The 18732-nt window shown below is 37.5% G+C and overlaps 1 protein-coding gene across 1 annotated transcript in view; it reads right to left on the bottom strand.

Annotated features, from left to right (window-relative positions):
* Positions 1–18732, bottom strand: part of LOC140242227 (WD repeat-containing protein 3-like) — a 52928-nt gene that overhangs the window by 29927 nt on the left and 4269 nt on the right. Inside the window, exons 3-8 of the mRNA XM_072321971.1 lie at positions 16355–16564; positions 14594–14712; positions 13681–13759; positions 12803–12898; positions 10752–10889; positions 9973–10074 (exon numbers count right to left, since the gene is read on the bottom strand). Of these exons, the coding sequence (XP_072178072.1) occupies positions 9973–10074; positions 10752–10889; positions 12803–12898; positions 13681–13759; positions 14594–14712; positions 16355–16564 (744 nt within the window). The remainder of the gene's footprint in view (positions 1–9972; positions 10075–10751; positions 10890–12802; positions 12899–13680; positions 13760–14593; positions 14713–16354; positions 16565–18732) is intronic.

Below are 18732 nucleotides of genomic sequence, written 5' to 3'. Positions count from 1 at the left end.
TGCGTGTAGCTGACATGTGAGAGGTCGAGTCTGCAAAGAATTTGGCTAACAGCTTTGCGAAGTAGCAGCGCTAATTGCCCATTGAATTGCGTATTCTGAGGAATTTCAAATGAAAGAACTCGGACGACACTGTTCACGCCTTGTATCCGAGTAAACCCCGCATCAACGAAGCCTTAAACAATGAAAGGTAAACTTCCTGCTATCAAGGGGTGGATAAAGACGCAACCAGTATTCTTTCTTCGCCATTGATAGCAGAATCAGTGACTGAATGGAGCAACAGTGTTGGAGGATCGGCATTATGTCTGCTAATTTGTAAAAGAATTTTTCAGTCCCCTTTTGTCTTCAGAACCACAGTCAGGGACGCTAAGTTACTCTATCTCCTACAAGCTGTCGTTACTATCTTAAAACGTGAATTTTATGAAAGGTTAAAAGTGATCGCGGAATCAGTTCTTCTGCGTGACACATGCAGGCTTTTATAACAGCATACCAAGCTTAAATCGTTTACCTGTATAGAAAGGGCGGGGATACACACTTATCGCAATTATCCGGATTTGAGAGTAATACACTCTACTACTTTTCTTCATCTTTCCCTCAACAAAGACCATGGTAATTCAAAACAAACAAACAAACAAACTAACTAACTAACAAACAAGCAGTTGCATTATATCAGAACGTACACAAATTTTTGTGTTTCATGTATGTATAGGTCATCTCTTGATGTATAGTACGCATTTGTTGTTTGTTTGTTTCCTAATAAATGCCTATAGCGAAAACCCAACACAACTTTTATCAAGGAGGAAAGGGAACTTACATCTAAATATAACATAGTTTACAGAAATTAGACATGTAAATAAGGCAATCATATACATCCGCACGGCCGATTATAATCTCTTACTTTGATTATCAAACATGATCGCCGGCATTTACGTGCTTTTTTCTAATTTTTTGAACTTTGCCTCATTTTCTCTTTTTTTTTTTAAACAACTGCTCGAAACATTTAAAAATCGTAACACAGTCTGCTAACCCACAACATGATATTCCATTTGATTCGTCACTTATTGTTGGTCGGGTGACGCCAAATGTTGGAATCTCGAGCGATGATACACGGCATTTTGTTTGTTGGTTTTCGTCTCATCGCTCAAAAGAATTTTGACTACGATTACAGAGGTATCATCTGCAAGACATAACTGATAGTTTACAGTAGTGATCATCAATTCAGTAAGGATTAGTCAAGTCATGAATTCACTTTACCCATCATGTCTTTTCGAACTACGACATTGTTTGGGTAACCGCGCCTTTGTGTTCTCATAGTTCAAACTAATTCTTGACATAATCAAAACAAATAATTTTCTTTATATAATTTCTCAAAATATTCGAAAGATGGCCTAAGTCAAAACTTTCTACAAAGATTGCATACGGCAATCTTTACTAGCCTCAACAAGTTTTCTAGAGCTATCAGTTCCCCCTATGACGATGATTTCGATTGCGTTTTGAATTTGCATCGAACTACTTTCAAGACAGGTATTACCTTTATATTTCGATTAATAAACCAGTCTTTTGAATTCATAACCAACATTCGTAATCGTAACCATACAGTAACATAATACTGCATGTCAATAAAAGTTGGAAAATGTAAATGCTATGTCAGTAGCGCAAAATAAATGAGTACCGATTATCTTCATATATTCTAATTCCTAAATGATGTCGCTACGAAAATGACGCATGGTTTGACGACTGCTTCTAGCAAATAAAAGTAAAAAGGAATGGGATATACTTCTAATGATAGTACCGCGCCGTACAATGCATTTCACTGTATTTGGTAACGTTTGGTTACGTTTCTGTGCGCTTTACGTACGGAAAATAAAAGGCAGATTGATGCTATTAACATGCTTACACACAACGCATTCAAAATGTTTTTTGAAATACACCGTGTGCAATATAATATTTTAGTATACGTTTTGAAACTTTGAATTTGCGAGTCCTTTATAAAGTTATAAGCAGGGTTATTACATTATCAAGCAAAAATTTAAGTATTTAGGGATTAGGATTTGCGCAGACGACTAACAGTGCTATATATAGCGATCGTTCGCAACAGAGACAATCCTCTTCATTAGATATACAATGTAATTCTGTCTTCATGAATTGAAAGAGAAACGAAAAGAAGTCAACTTTTTAACTTCATGTAGCTTTCTCACCAATTGAACTTGATTTGATCCGCCATGCATGATATTGCTGTGTGTTCTATTAATTCTATTAAATTATCTAATCGGCGTGCTTGTTTTTTTATGCAGAATATCACAAGTAAGTTTAATTCATTGAAGTTCATAATATTTGTACATATGGCGTGTTCGTAGTTTCGTATTTTCATTTTTATAATATATCATTTGTCCATTATCTGATTCTGACCACGAAAATATGGTGACTGTTTAAATGCGGAGCATGTACTGGAAAAATGTAATGTCTCCTGTCAGTATAGACAAACAAATTTCTAGTCTATCCCCGCTTTAAATGGAAATGAAAAAAAAAAAAAAAAAAAACAAGTTCGACTTTCAGTAGATTTCAACCGTTTTGTATAGTGCCTGATTCATGTAATGGACACAATTCTTTAGCACATAAGCAATCACACAACTTTCGGGAATAAATGTATGTCTTAATGATTGTATCTCATGGAAGAAAACTCGTCTCCTTGCCTGAATTTTAGCTTCTTCCTGTTCAAGCTTGCGTGAAAGAAATAGTTGAACATCAATCGCAATCATTAAGAGAGGCACATCCTTAAAAATAAGCACAGGAGTACTGTTTTCTGTGTGTTCCGTAGAGCTGTAAAATGCAGCTCTATGGTATGTTCACAGGTATTCTGTTGTAAACGCGGTGCGCTTAGTCTTTATTCTAGACGGCGAAGGGAATATCCAAAGCTTATGATACAGTGTATATCCTTTTATCTTAAAACAACAACAACAACCAAAAAAAAAAAAAGATTCCTCTTGAATTTTACCGTATTTTGCAATTATCTATCATTTTCCGGCAAAAACGCTAGTGTGAAAACGCTAACACCACGCCGATGTCGCTTTATTTTCATCCAACAAAAAAGGATAATGCAAAAACAATGGACCGGTACACTACAATACATTATAATGAATAATATTGTAAATAAACAGAGTGATTTTTGTTTAAAATTGATTTATTTGTTTAGAGGGTGGTATAAAAATAGTATAGATAATCCCTTATATGAGGAACTTTAGATATGATAACGGTACATTGGTCCAGATGAAGACTATATAAGCGCACCGCGTGACAGCTGTGGACATCATAACCCTTTGGATATTCCCTTCGCTGCCTTGAATAAAGACTAAGCGCATCGCGTTTACAACAGAACACCTGTGGACGTACGGAAGACAGTGCTCTTCTTTTTATAGCGGTTAGTTTCGATTCAGAAGTATAGGGATATAAAAACGAGACCAAATTGGTTTAAAAAAAAAAAAAAATTTATGACTAAGCTACTCATTTGGAAATGCTATCATAGCTTGATAAGCATATCTCTGCCCGACAAACAAACTGACACCAAAAAGGTTTTGCCACCTCAGGTGGTACCAACAACCCATTTTTCGGGTCTTGGCCCATGGACTATAAATTGAAGTGTGTTCATGCTACATTTGAAGGGATAGCATATAGCGAAGGGAAAACAAAACCTGAATGGCCATCTTCAGGAAGCTATTTTTTGTTGGCGATTATGAATTACTTAACTATGAAATTGAAATAAAAACATACAGAAAAACGACTGCAAAATCTTTGCATAATGTGCCATTATTTATAATCAAGTTTCCATTACTTTTCTTTTATGATACATTTCCTTCGATTAGTGCTCCTTTATTCTTTCCCATTACATTTCATCACTTTCCTTTCCGGCTATCCACTTCATTCCCGCCTACAAACGTATACAGATATTTTGCCCGTATATACAATCTCAAAAGATATTGCCATAACATAGATAGGCAAACCTGACCGGATGTAACATTACATTTCGATTGCTAAAGTGTGATCGGATTACCATCCATCAAAAAGAATTTAGAAGACCATCATATTTCTCCCCCCTCACCCTCTTTGATCTCTCTCCCTCTCTTTCCAGTTATCCAATTCTTTGATTGAATAATATCATTAGTGAAGATCACTTCTCGATGATGCTTTGCCTGTATTATATATATATTTATATATATATACATATATATATATATATATATATATATATATATACAACAATATCTAATATATGTACATTCATCAAACAACATTTAGAAGACCAGCCTATTTTTCTCCCTCTCTCTTTCTCTCCCTTTCAATCTTTCTTCTCATCGCTATAGATTCCAGTGTTTCGCCTGAAGACCGGAAGACCTCATAAATGTTCTATCAAATATACAAATTCCACAAAACAATAGTCTTTCCGGTTAGTGATGAGTTTTCATCATAATAATATTATAACAAATAACTTCTGTCTTATCACTATGTGAAATCTTATTTCATGTGATTCGTAATGAGCAATACTTCTTGGCAGTAGAGTTTTAAGTCAATTATAACATTGTACATACAATTGGCAGCATTTAACCCCTACTGTTGAATCACAAATGTGCTCGTTGATCTCTTTTATTAAATCCCATGGAAACCTTAAGTCATATCTGTAGGCAGACATAATGGATAATTCCAGAAAGCAAACTTCTTATACAAAAAAAAAAGAGAAGAAACTTCTGTGTGGATGGCAGGTACCGCAATAGCATGGATTTTTTCAGATTTAGTTATCATAAGTTGTCAAAGAAAGCAAGAAAGATGCAATGATTTATTTGAATATTGAAAATCCCATCAGGCTCTTGTCAACATTAACAAAACCGAGAAACTAACTCAAATGAAAGATTGGTCTGCGAAACTCAACTTCGATGTTGCTTGAAGTTGTTTTTTTTTTTTCTTTCTCTCATACCTATGAATGACAGTCTGATTATGTCATTTACAGGTCGTTCAAATAATCTACTTGGCCAACAAACCAAATAGAGGATATTCTGTATAACATTCATGCAACGCAAGATCCGATGGTTATTGCCTTTATGGGGTCCTATATATTTCATCATGGTGAAACACAGCCTAACATATGCGAATGTCTTACGCAAGAATACTTTGAATAGACCAGGTGGCCAAAGTATCAGGTTACATTGTACCTTATTGAATAGACAGGATGTTGATATAAAGACATTCCTGGACGCGCTCGTAGAAAAGTCGGGGATTATGAGCATAATAGAGAAGTTCAAAGGCCGATTACAGACGGTCTCTTTTTTTCTGCACCGGTCCATAGAATGCATTTGCCTTCGTAGAAAGCGCTCCAAATTTGTGAAGAGTGATTAATTTTGTGAGAGATGGACCTGTGATAACCCATCGCTTCAATTGAACACTTTGTTTAGGAGCAAGGTATTTTGGGCAATAAAAGCATGAAATGTTCTTGTCTTATCTCATATGTATCGATGAAATCAAATGTTTTCATGCTGCTATTGAAGTGGTTTATTCACTTATCGTGCCAGCGTAACATATATATATATATAAGGATATATATGCATTTAGGTAGGACTACATTTTTTCATTCCATTAGACTTCGCGCACTCATGCACATTGCAGCATTTTCATATTCATAAACGATTGCAGCAAATGCTCATTTCCTTTATACATTATGCTTATTGAATGAGATTAGTTCTTCATTTCTTTCTTGTCTTTTATCGGGGGATGACTGGTACTGTATAAACAATTAAACAAATATTGATTTACACTCATGACATAAGAGAAGAACAATTCAGCAAAATTAGCAGTCTGTTATGAGAGATTGAAGAATGCCAGGAGAAATGTTGTTTATTTCAACAAAGATATCGCCTTTTCCTTATTTTCTCAAGTGATGTAATAATTTTAGGCCTTCAAGCCTGTGTGGCTTGTGCTTGTCATACTTCTATGATCATGTCGGCTTCTTCTACAGCTGCTGGAGTATACGCGATGGCCAGCCTTTTTTTGTTGTTGCTAAATTGAATTAACTTCTGCGTCGAATTCGGGAATGGTCACCTGCGACCCTGTTTGAAAAGACGCTCTTTCACATTGAGACGAATTTGAATTGTCTACGGGCATTCTAATTTGAATACGTTTTTTTGAAGTGATAGTGAGAGGAAACTGAGATTGAATTATGAACATATTCATGGCGCTATCTTTTTTTTCTTTTATTTTGTCGACGAGTTTGAATTACATAACTGTAAAATTAGAAAACAAACGTACACACACACACACACACACAGAAAAAAAATGACTATGAAATCTTCGCATAATGTTAAACCATTTTGAACACTCGAATATGCCATTTTCTCTTCCTTTGTAATACATTTGCCTCGATTCGTGCTCCTTCATTTTTATCTCATTGCATCACATTACTTTCCTTTCCAGCTATCCACTATGTCTTCTTTATTCTCATCATCTTCAATTAGTCGTCTAGATTGAATATCCTCATCGATGGTGGCGATCACTTATCCAAGATACTTTGCCCGTATTATTATGTATAATCTAATAAGATATCACCATAACACAGATTATAGGCAAACCTAGCCGTGTATAATATTTCATTTCGTTTGCAAAAGTGTGTTAAGATTACCATTCATCGAACAAAATTTAGAAGACCAGCCTATTTTATTTTTCTCTCTCTATCTCTCAATCTTTCTTCTTATCGCATAGACTCCGATGTTTCATAGGCAGACCGGAAGAGCTTATAAATGTTCCGTCAACTGACTTGAACATGTGTTTTATAAGATCATATAGTTGTAAGTGAATATATAATTATATAAATATATATATATATATATATATATATATATATATATATATTCTCCCCCCTTTCTCATGTCTCTCTCTCTCTCACACACACACACACACGCACACACACACACACACACACACACATAGACAAAACAATAATCTATCCCGTTTGCTGATGACTTTTATCATATATATCATATCACAGTACACTGTGTAAGATTTAATCTCACTTGATGTGTAGTGAACAATATCTCATCCCGACATTACGGTGTATATAGGGTTGTAAGTGAATCGTGATTGCACATAAACTTTGCAACATTAAACCCGACAGGAAACCTACAAATGCGCTCGTTGATCTCCTTTATTGATCCCATGGAAACCTAAGACATATAATTATGGTCGAAATCTGGAGGCAGTCATGATAGATAAATTCAAAAAGAAAACGTCTCTATACAAAAAAAAAAAATAGATAAATGAATAAATAAATCGTGGATTTCACAGGTTTAGTCATCATTAGTTGTCAAAGATTGCGAGAAAGGTGCAATGATTTAATTGAATATTGAACATCCCATCAGGCTTTTGTCAACATTATAAAAATTGTTGAAACAAAACCGAGAAACCAACTCAAATGGAAGATTAGTTCGCGAAACTCAACTTCGATGTTGCTTGAAGTTGTTGTTTGTTTTTCTGTCATACTTATGAATGACAGCCTGCTTATAAGATCGTTAAAAGAATCTATATACTTGACCAACGAACCAAATGGAGGATCCCTGTATAGCATTCATACAACGCAAGAGCCGATATTGCTACTACGGGGTCCTATATATTCATCATGGTGAAACACAGCCTAACATAATTACGCGCGTGTATTACGCAAGAATACTTTGAATAGACCAGGTGGCCAGAGTATCAGGTTACATTGTACCTCCATGAATAGTCAGAATGTTGATACAAAAACATCCCTGGACGCGCTCGTAGCCGCCATCTGAAAAGTCGGGGATTATGAGCATAATAGAGATGTTCAAAGGCCGATTACAGACAGCCAGTTTTTCTGCACCGGTCCATCGAATACATTATAATGAGGTGCTTCGTATGTATTATGTAACCTTTTTTACGGACCCCAATGATTTAATGGTTGTTGGGAATCGAATGTGCAAGTTCTCATGTGGTTGTTACCAACATTTATCATAGCATTTATACTTCGACAATGACATACGCTGCAATAAAGCGAGAAACAAGACATATGGCAGAAGTTTTTTGTTTTTTTCTATCTCTTTCTCTCATACGCTTAGCATTCACGGGAAATTGTATATAAAAATTACGATGTTTGATATTTTGATGCTTGCAGCATTTTCAAAGAAACCTTGGGATAACTAGACCGGTGGTGTAATGTAAAACATTTTCTTGAATAAAGAAACGATTCAATCAATATCTATATATATTTGTGTATATGTATATAATATATATATATATATATATATATATATATATATATATATATATGTATATATAAATGTATATTTATATTTCTTAATCTATGTATATGTATATATATATTTTGCCAAGATTACAAACCTATCGAGACGGAAACTGTTAATATACCGACCTATCCTGCAGCGACGATGTTTTTTTTTTTTTATCTCCTGCTTACGACAATGTGTAAGCTCTACATATATTTCAAAGCTTTCGGGGAATATCAGAAAGGACAAAGAATGTGTGCGTGTGTGTGTGTGTTTTTTTAAGAGAGGCAAAAATAGTAAAAATACTAATACACCATACTGATAAATGTAACAATATGGAACATCTACAATGTACATTTATTATTACCTTTTGAGTGATCATCAACATCATCATCATCATCATCATCAACAAATGGTTCCCTTGATGTAATTATACAATAGCTTTTCTCTGTTGTTGTTAATTGTCATTATTACCATAATTATTTCTACACTGTTCAAGTTATCGAGTGATAAAGACAAACATACAACCACACAATTTTTCTAATTTCTTTGCAAGGAGAGATACATGTACACACGGTGATGGTACTCCATATTCTTAGAACGATTGCAAGTGATCTCTGCAATGTAGAAAATCGTCCATTTTTGGACAGGCATGAGTGTTTACATGTAATACGCAGTTGCACAGACTTGTAAGGGCTTTCATTGAACATTGTACAGTGTGTACATCGTATCGTCTTCTCGCGATCGCTTGCAGGCACACAGGCATGGGCACGGATCCACAGACATGGACACGCAGGCGCACACATAGTCATGAGCACACACTTACAAAGGGGATATTATTATTTACAATGCATGCACGCACGGCCTCCAATGGATTCGCACGCAGGATGCTAGTCCACTGCCTAGACTGCCTTCGTATACCGCCAATGAGGGCGTATGAGAGAGTGAAAAAAAGATAAGAGTCCCGTGTCGGGACTAGCAGGATGCTAGATTCGCACGGACTCGCACGGTAGCGTGCCAGCACCACGCACGGTACCGTGCCAACACCTCGCACGGTAGCGTGCCAGAGGATGGTCCGCACTCGACGGTGGCACGCAGCCGCACGGAGGCGCACTGACTGGCACGCAGCCACACGGAGGCGCACGAGGTCGCACGGGGTCGCACGGGGGCGTACAGAAGCGCACGCACCCGCACGAGGCCGTATGAAATGGCACGGAGCCGCACGCACCCGTGCGAAACCGCACGCAGCCGCACGAAGCAGCCCCGTGCGCAGTGCGTGCGGGAGTAACATAACTTAATGGTCTGACTGTAGGTTGATGCCAATACTATCCCTGACCATAATATGCCTCACAAAAAAGAACAACAACATTTGACTTTTATAGCATCCATTTTTTTTTTTTTTTTTTAACTTAGACAGGAGGTAGTTGGGATCAAGCTTTTTGATTCTCCTATTAACCCATTGAGGATGAGTCCCAAGTATACTCAGGAAAGTGTCTATGAAAAATGTGTGTTGTAGCAAAATCAGCCTGTCCTCAACGGGTTAAACAAACACTGCATTTTTTAGACAAAAACATATTTTGCGACTGTTGCTCTTTCAGGTCCAAACGGGGAAGATTATGTCAGGGCAACTCTATACATGGGTATCAAACATACAGTGTATCAATGGATTAAAAGAAAAAGTTTTCACACTCACATGACAACCAAGAATTCTTCCTGTGGAGTCAGTCTGGAGAGAGACTACTCTGTCTGTTCCTTTTCTCAGGAGTGTCCCTGCCTTGGTACACGACAGTATGCTCTGTGGAGAGAGATGCCCATTGAAGATGGGACAGGTGACACTTAATTGCCACATTCAAGAAGCATCTACAAATATGATTATTACATGTATCTACATAATGAACTTGAACTTCATCTCAACATAAGGCATTTTAGTGGCGCATGAAAAATGTGTGCTTTTTGTCTGTTTGATTTTCAAGTGCAATATCAGAGCATATTCAATGTAACACACAGGCTAATGCATTACAAATTCCCCATAAGGTAATGTAGTAAAGTGGCATTGCAACAATACACTATATTATTTTTGTCGGGTCTGTTGCAAGAACACTTGCGTACTCAGTGCATGAATGCTTGCAACAAGTGCAAATCCCTAACTGTTTTTAGGGCAGAGTCTACTTCAAATTCTAGTAATTACACGGTGTACTTTTCACAGCTTTGCCTTCTCAAGACAATGGTTATAGATAATAATATTCATATTGGATGGCTTTATTTCATAACATACCAGGGAATATTGCACTCGTTACCAACTTCCTTCATATGTGGTATCACAGTCATTGCCCTCCAATACAATATAATTATTCATAAGAACATGCATGCTGTATGTGTGAAATTAGCCCCATTTGAATTGAAACACACACTACGAGAACATGATCACTTATGGTCTGCTGATGAGGTGTCACATCATTCTGGTATACTAACGTCATCATTCCCTGTCTCTTCCTCGTCATCATCGTCCCCTTCGCCAACTCCCTCGGCATCGCCCCCATCGTCGTCAGAGAATTGTTTCCTCGACTTCTTGGCCGGAGAGGGACCCGTCTCAAGTTGACCGTCGTCTCGCTAGAAAGTCCAAAAGGAAGAAACATGAGATGGACTGTCACAAAAACTCCTGCCATTAACTTAATGGTCACACTTGTAGCATACTAATGAGTCCCATCACAAATGCTGACCCTCCATCACCAACTGTATAATTATCTTCAATTACCATTTCGATCAGGCTTTAATGCTGCTGTGAATCAGAGCTCTCCAGTATCCGTCCACAAAAGAGACTTAGTGTCAAAGTAAATTTTGCCAATAGAGAAACAATAACAGGCGATCAAACAGGAATTGCCTTTCTATAATGATTTCTGGACCTCCAATTAATGTGACTCCCAACTTCAACTGCCAATCAAAACAACCATTACAAAAAATAAAAAATAAAAAAATGATGATGGTGATGAACATGATATTTTGGTATAGCAATACAACTATTAGGATTCATTATTGGAATTCTTTTGCCTTTTCACTGCAGAGAGTTTAAGCCAACATGCCCATTTCCTCAGGGCAAATAAAGTTTACCTTCTTTGGGCTACTCACATTTTGCATACTTAAAAAAACAACAACAACAACTAACCACTTCTTTCTTCACGATTCAATTCTGAGCAAATTAGAACTCTGTTGCCATTAATAACCCATTGACGACAGACTGATTTTGCTAAAACATGCATTTCCCATAGACACCTGAACGAGTATTCTCGGTACTAGTCTTCAACAGGTTTAAACCACTTGGCAACAATCTTCTTATCTCAAAATTAGAAAAATGTGATGAAATCACATATCTGAATGTAAAAACTGAAAAGTTCTTTATAGAGTTGCATGCTATTATGTCTGTGGAGAGAAAAAACAGAACAAACAAACAATCAAACAAACTGATAGTTTTTAGGGCGGTGAGTTGGCTCAGTCGGTAGCGCATCTGCCTCACGATCACGCGGCCTGGGTTCGAACCCGAGTTTGGACTGAGCAATGTTGTGTGTAAGTATACCGTCCCCTCTAGCAAGAGGCAAAACACTCTGTCCCTCGGATAGGACATAAAATGTGACCGTGCACCTCAAAACGAACATAAAGTCGCACACACTGATTTTGCGTGAGGACTGAAAATAAGTGAAATGGGTCAACCTAGCTGAACTTGACTTTTTCATATTTTCTGAAAGAGCGGGTCTTCTTTTACATTATGCTAAAATTTGGTATCATAAAACGGGCAGGAATGTGTGTTTTTTTAGCAGTTTATCTTGAACATTTTTGGTAGAATAGTGTGATTAGGTGTGTCTTTAGAATCCCTTTTTCATTTCTGAAAAACCTTGTCCACACTCTTCACTTTCAACTCCAATAACTTTCAAAAGGATAGCTCTACTGCTTTGAAAGTTGGCATTAATTATGGACAGAATGTGTTAATGAGGCATGCTTAATTTCAGTCTAATCTGATAATCCCTTCATTGTTGTTACTCTGGTGGTTTACTTCCTGTTTTTTGTCCCATTCATCGCACAGCCAGCACGGTTTGGTAAAGATTAAGCGCTTGAATAGACACTATACTTCAGAGCTTCTTTTCTCAGTTCACACTTTTCCTGAGTTTGTGCTTTCTTTCCAATATTTAGATAGGTTAGGAGAGTCCATTTGATTTGAGTTATACATCATTTTAAAGCTTAAAGTCTGCTCTTTCAGAATATGGTCGTAACTAAAAAATCATGTCTGGCGACTTTTTGTTTGTTTTGAGGTGCAGGGTCACAAATGGAGGTCTTGTTTGTGAGAGAGTAACAACTCATGCACGTAAAAGATCCCGCTCCATTCATTCATCGCAAGAGCAGGGTGTTTAACCCGGTGAAGTGGTCCCACCTCACATACAACTGGACCCCATGGAAGACCAGCTTAACGTAGCTGAATATGGACTATCTAGCCATCCTCTCAGATGGAAAAGAACAAACAAACAAAAACTCACCTCATCTTTGAAAGTAATGTCCCACACCTGGAGATCACTGCCTGACGTTCCAGTCACCAACCCTCGATCATCCGGTAGGATCGCAAAATCCCACACCTGCGAAGAACATGAGTTGTGAATTGCCATGCAACAACATTGGTGTGCAATGTTTCTCATCAAAACTGTCTGGTTGTAACAGGGTGCATCTGAAACATTGATAAGTCTGTACAAATCTTGGAGTCGTAGACAATATTTTTGTGACTGAATAACGAAACTTGGACACTGGGACCCATCATTTCAGGAAAAGATGGAATTGCAGCTACTTTCTGAGAATTACACTTATACCCCTTTAGTACACTACTACACTGCCTACACTGCTATGTAATGCCATGTAAATAGGCTGGAACACTACACTGCATTAGACATTACACCTCCACATTAGTATTAAATGTAATGTGTCTTGTTACCCTGCGTAAATTAGATAAAACACATTGCTGAATGATACACTCAACCTTACACCTGTACTCATACACTGTATAACACCATGCAAAAACCATGCAAAAAAACAGCTTGAACATAATGACGTATGATACACTGTACATCCAATCTCCACTGTGGTATAGGTGTGAAATACCTGATACACATCTTATGAGAAATGGGGAAGTTGTGAAAACTGTTAAAATCACAATTTCTAGAATAGAATCTTTGTTTATCTCAGACGTTGATGTCAATAAAACATCAAAAAGGAAAAATAAAGCAGTCTGTATTAGAGACACACCAGAAGCACAATACAGTACCATCATCATTACCCATAGAAAGTCAGGCAAAATATTTAAATATAGATTCAAGGTCACATAAAAACGAACAAACATAAATGAGAATTACGATGAAACTCTTACCTCGCTCCGATGTCCCACAAGTGTCTTGAAGCAGTGCTGGGTGTCTAGATCCCAGAACTTGACAAATGTGTCCTTGGAACTGGACAATATTTCAAATAGGAAAAAGCATCCAAAGAAAAGACGAATCATGGAGGTAAAAGGATGACAATCGATGGAAGCAGTAAAATAGAAAACATAAATAACTGAAATACTTAGACAAGTTTAGACAAATCTAAAGAAAGATACAATAAAAAGTGAATGTAAACTGCCTAATCTTGCCATTCATTGTGTCACCTTTGATAGTAAAATAACTGTCAAAATCTACATATATACTAAAGTATTTCCCACTTTGTTTGGGAAGTGAAGTGCAAATCATAATTTCTTGCAAAAGACATTTTCTTCATAACTGCTCCATATACACCTTAATAAATGATGTTACAACAAATTTTCCAGGAAGTACAGCTCATTCATTCAGACATTCAACGACTGTATCATCATCTCTTCTACGCAGCAAATGACTACATTGTTTTCCTAAGCAATCAAAAGACAAGGAACAAGATCACTTTATCAATGTTTCCATCACAGGCTTACCTACATTCAAACTGTTGCAAACTTCCTTGTTCTTATCAGAAATTGCTCAAACTTTGTTTTGTTTTGTTTTGGCTTTTTTGAGTGTGTGTGTCCTTTTGTTTTTACTTTGGCCCCTCTATTTCACAGCAATGCCCCTCTCAAGAACACTGCCAGAGATAACTTGAGCCTTTCTTGACCCGTTGAGGATGAGTCCCGAGTATACTCGGGCAAGTGTCTATGGAAAATGTGTGCTGTAGCAAAATCAGTCCGTCCTCAACAGGTTAATCTGATGTCAAGGTCATTTCAAATATGATTACAAACCACATATTCTAAAACCACTTGTTTGTAGAATGCGGTAGGGTACCTGGAAACGACAATGTTGTGCTGCGACATGAACGCAACCTTTGTCACCATGCCTCGGTGACCTTTCAACCTGTAGAGCCCACTCTCATTCACCACATCCCAGATGATGAGGTCAGTATCCTGTCAAAATGATGAGCAAGGGTAGCAGATGACAATATCAATGCAATATCCCTATCTACAGCTGTAAAATTACAATCATTATCACTGCATAGTTCAAAGCAGCTTTTACATTTTGCAGCACATTCCAAATCCTCTAATCTTCTCCTGGACCAGAGCTCAAACCAGAAATCATATTATTGAAAGCAGGCATCATCTTCTTCTTTCAAGGTGGTAGATAAATTCACATTCATTTTTGCCTTTTCTATCTCCATCTTTAAACTGTGACTGTTGTCCAGTTACAATAAGAAAAAGAAAAAAATTAGAAGTGAGACTATGCTTCAAATATCTTTGCTCTGAGTGGTTGACCCTTTCAAGCGTTTTCAGATATCATTATCAGAAAAGCTTTAATACAAAGCATTCTAAATTCCTCTCTAATTTTTACACTAATTTTTCTCTTGGAAATGGTCTCATAAAAACAAGCAGATTTTACAAATACAGAAGACATTCAACGCATAAACAAACACACAAAACATTTTAAAACATCATCTCCTTCCAAAAATACTACAACTACAAAAAAAAAAAGATAAATTACAAGGTACAATAAAAAAAAAAATGAATTGAACATGAAAGTAAGTCCATTGTCAGATGGAGCGAAATACAAGTAAAACCTTTCCAGTGATATCTCACTTGTAACACAACAAGGAATATCTTGAAGTCATGATTCAAAATATCCTGTATTTTCTTATCATTTTCCTTGTTGTTTTTTAAAGCAGCTTTAACCCTAACTAGGCCGGGGGGGGCCCTCCGAGGCCTCTCCCTCGACGTTCCGCGCGATGTATCGCTAACGTGAAAAGCTATCGCCACGACGTTTTATGACTTTTTTCTGTCGAGTCTCCCGCATCTTTTGACACCAAATTTGCGATGCCCGGGCGCGCGGTTCCGAAGTTTCGCATAAATATGTACATGCATGTCAGACCAAAAATTGCTCAAAAACGTGAATTTGTGTACAATTTCAATGGAAACTGTGCTTACAGTCAAATTTCATAAAGCATGATTATTTTTGGGTTTTGTTGATTAAAATCAATTAATAACATATTTTCTTGTTCAGAACAATGTCGCGAACAAGTTTCATCGAAAAAACAATGAAAAACAAAGTCGAAAAAACAAAGAAATACATAAGAAATTTAAAAAACAATAGAATACTTAAGAAATTTTTTCGGATAGCTCAATTTTTTTCTCTTATATTTGCTTAGGACACTGAAAAGAATATTTACACAAAAAAATGTGCCCATTTCGAGCTTTATTCAGTGATTTATATCAAATTGTCCGATTTCATGCATCATTATGCATAAATTAGCATAATTTAGCATAAATGACAATTTTTTAAAAATCTAACTTCGTAGTACTTTAGATTACATCATAGGCAATGTGTGTGCCAATTTTCGTCGCGATCGCGCGGTCAACGGCCGAGATCTGGAGGGGGGGCCTGGGAGGCCCCCCCCCCCCCCCCGGCTCTATAATCTACCTAAATAGCCCGGCCTAGTTAGGGTTAATCGCAAATATCTCAACTTATAAAGAATGGAGTTAGCTCGGTTTGCGATAAAACTCTTCAAACATATGTCTCCCTTTCTTCCAAAACTTTGGACAAGGTAGGGATTATTACCTTTGACCCTGATGCTAGGCGTAGGGAAAGGGAATCAAAGTGCAGTGTTGATACGGCCGTCTTGTGACCATTGAAAGTCACCATCACCTCTCCGTCCTCAGTGCTGAAGAGCTTTATGGACCCATCAGCGTAACCAACGGCAACCACAGGCCGGTTTTCACTGCGAGCCAGGGCTGTGACTTCATGTTTGCTGCCCTCTAGTGTTAGGACCTGTGTAAAGATTTGGATACGCATACAGATTTAACCATAAAGTGGCAATCCCATACCTGCCAACATTTCAAGATGAAATATCTTACTCGTGGATTGCAAAAATCTTATTTTATATGCAAACTGAAGTTAAAAATCTTACTTTCGGTCAAATCTTCAGAAAATACACATGAAAGGTATATTATATCTAAATATTTTTCAAAAATCTGATTTCTCTGACAGAAAATCTGATTTTGCTATTTTTAACGTAAAAAATCTTACTGAATCTGATAAAAATCTTACTAGTTGGCAAGTATGCAATCCAAGCATAATGTTTCTTTTTTTTTCTTTTCTTTTTTTGTAGGAGGTTGATTGGCTGAAGGATAAATTCAGTCACGCCTTCTGTTTCCATACATACTACAGCATCAAAAGTAGCTAACACTGCTGCTTTAAAGCACGCAAAAAAACAAGCAGAAAATTTGGCATCACCAGTCTTTTCACAAAATCCAATTTTATAATTTCATCTGTCACTATTTCCAGTTTAATAGATGATTTCTCCAAGATGTAAGATCCCTAGGTTATTTTACATTAAGTCAATGAGAGGCATACCTTTCACCATGAAACTTAGATAGTAAGTTGTCATCACAACACAATAGTACAGCAGTGCCAGCTATCACAGGCTGTACAGGCCTATACGGCTACAATAATGGCAATCACTGAACAAATTTTGATGTTGTTACCAACCATATTGTCATCGGGTCCATGCATATTCTATCAATGTGATGACAGACATATATACAAAGATCAATTCTGCATGTACATGTACTCATAGTGTACTTGCCAACTCTACCGCATTTGGCGGTAGACTACCGCTTTTGAATGATTTCATTAGCATTCAAGCTAGCGCTGCTCGCATAGGCATCCTGGATTCTACCGCTTTCTCAAATGAAAATGTTGGCAAGTATGTGTACTGGTACTGGTGCGCAGTACATGAACAAGGTGCATGACACTCTGCAATACATAGGCCCAAGTCTTAGAATGCTTGCTGTGTGAATGGATGCATGCACTTCCAGATTTCTCCAACAATTGCTCTCAAATTTAATGACTTGTAAAAGTGTTGGGAAACCATGATTCGCAAAAATTAGACTCTATCTAAATGAATATCATGACATCTAAAGTCTACTGGGTTAAAGGCAGCCGGTCGTCGCAGGCGATTCGCAGCTCAGTAGAAAAGCACGACAAGCTGCTCCTCCCGTTATTGTACCCCCGTACGTACCGAATGCCGAACACGACGCTACGCAGCGCACCAGCGAAAACCTGATGGGGCACGAGCGCCGTGCGAGCTGTCCACTGTAATTTCAACATGGACGCCCGAACACCTACCGAATGGGGCCGAATGGGTGCATGAACAAAACCGCACAACAGCCATGCGCATGAAAATCTCTCCCGGTCCGCGACACAACATAGTGAGAGCTGTCGGGTGTACGTACGTACGTATCTGGCTCCAGTCTCTGTTTATATGCACTATGGTGCCAATTTCAGCAATCTAAGCAATAATATTTCAAAATGTCTGAAAATATTATATAACAATATCATAAATTATTCACATATTACGTTGTTTGATATTTGATATTTATAAATATGTTTTGATGAAGAATGTATAGCAAGTTGCAATGCATATGGCCATATGGCAGGTTGTTATGATCTCATCGTGCAATGTTGTCTGCTGCGTCAGCTGCATGTGTTATACGTACAGCTTACAGTACGTTGGGCCGAATCGTAACATAACAAAGTTGATAGAAAGTCGTCGGTACCGGTATGTCAATATCAATATTGTGTGTGGTATGCGCGTACTGTTTGCAATAAAAAGTGCTGTACTGTTTCGGCTTAGCCTTGGCTTTGGTTTAGTAATGAAACCTCACAATGGAGATCAAACAGCCGTCCAACTCGAGGCAACGTATCTACTTGTTTGACGCTATCGACGAGTGGAGAACGCAGAGAGACGTGTTCTTAGCTGGAGGACAAGTAAGAGACCAGAGGGGGAGGCTTCAGCGTCAGCGTGCCGATGAAAAATTTGCTTTCCACTTGCTGGAGTTGCATGAACAGTTTTGCAGGAATTTTTATTTAGAATGTGCAGATTCGTGTTACGACATGCACGGTGGAATTGTGTTGCCACGGCTTACGCCAATCAA

The sequence above is a fragment of the Diadema setosum genome, chromosome 19, assembly GCF_964275005.1.
Source record: "Diadema setosum chromosome 19, eeDiaSeto1, whole genome shotgun sequence".
NCBI lineage: Eukaryota > Metazoa > Echinodermata > Echinoidea > Diadematoida > Diadematidae > Diadema > Diadema setosum.
Note: the sequence above shows the minus strand (reverse complement) of the source record. Positions and strands in the feature narration are given on the sequence as shown.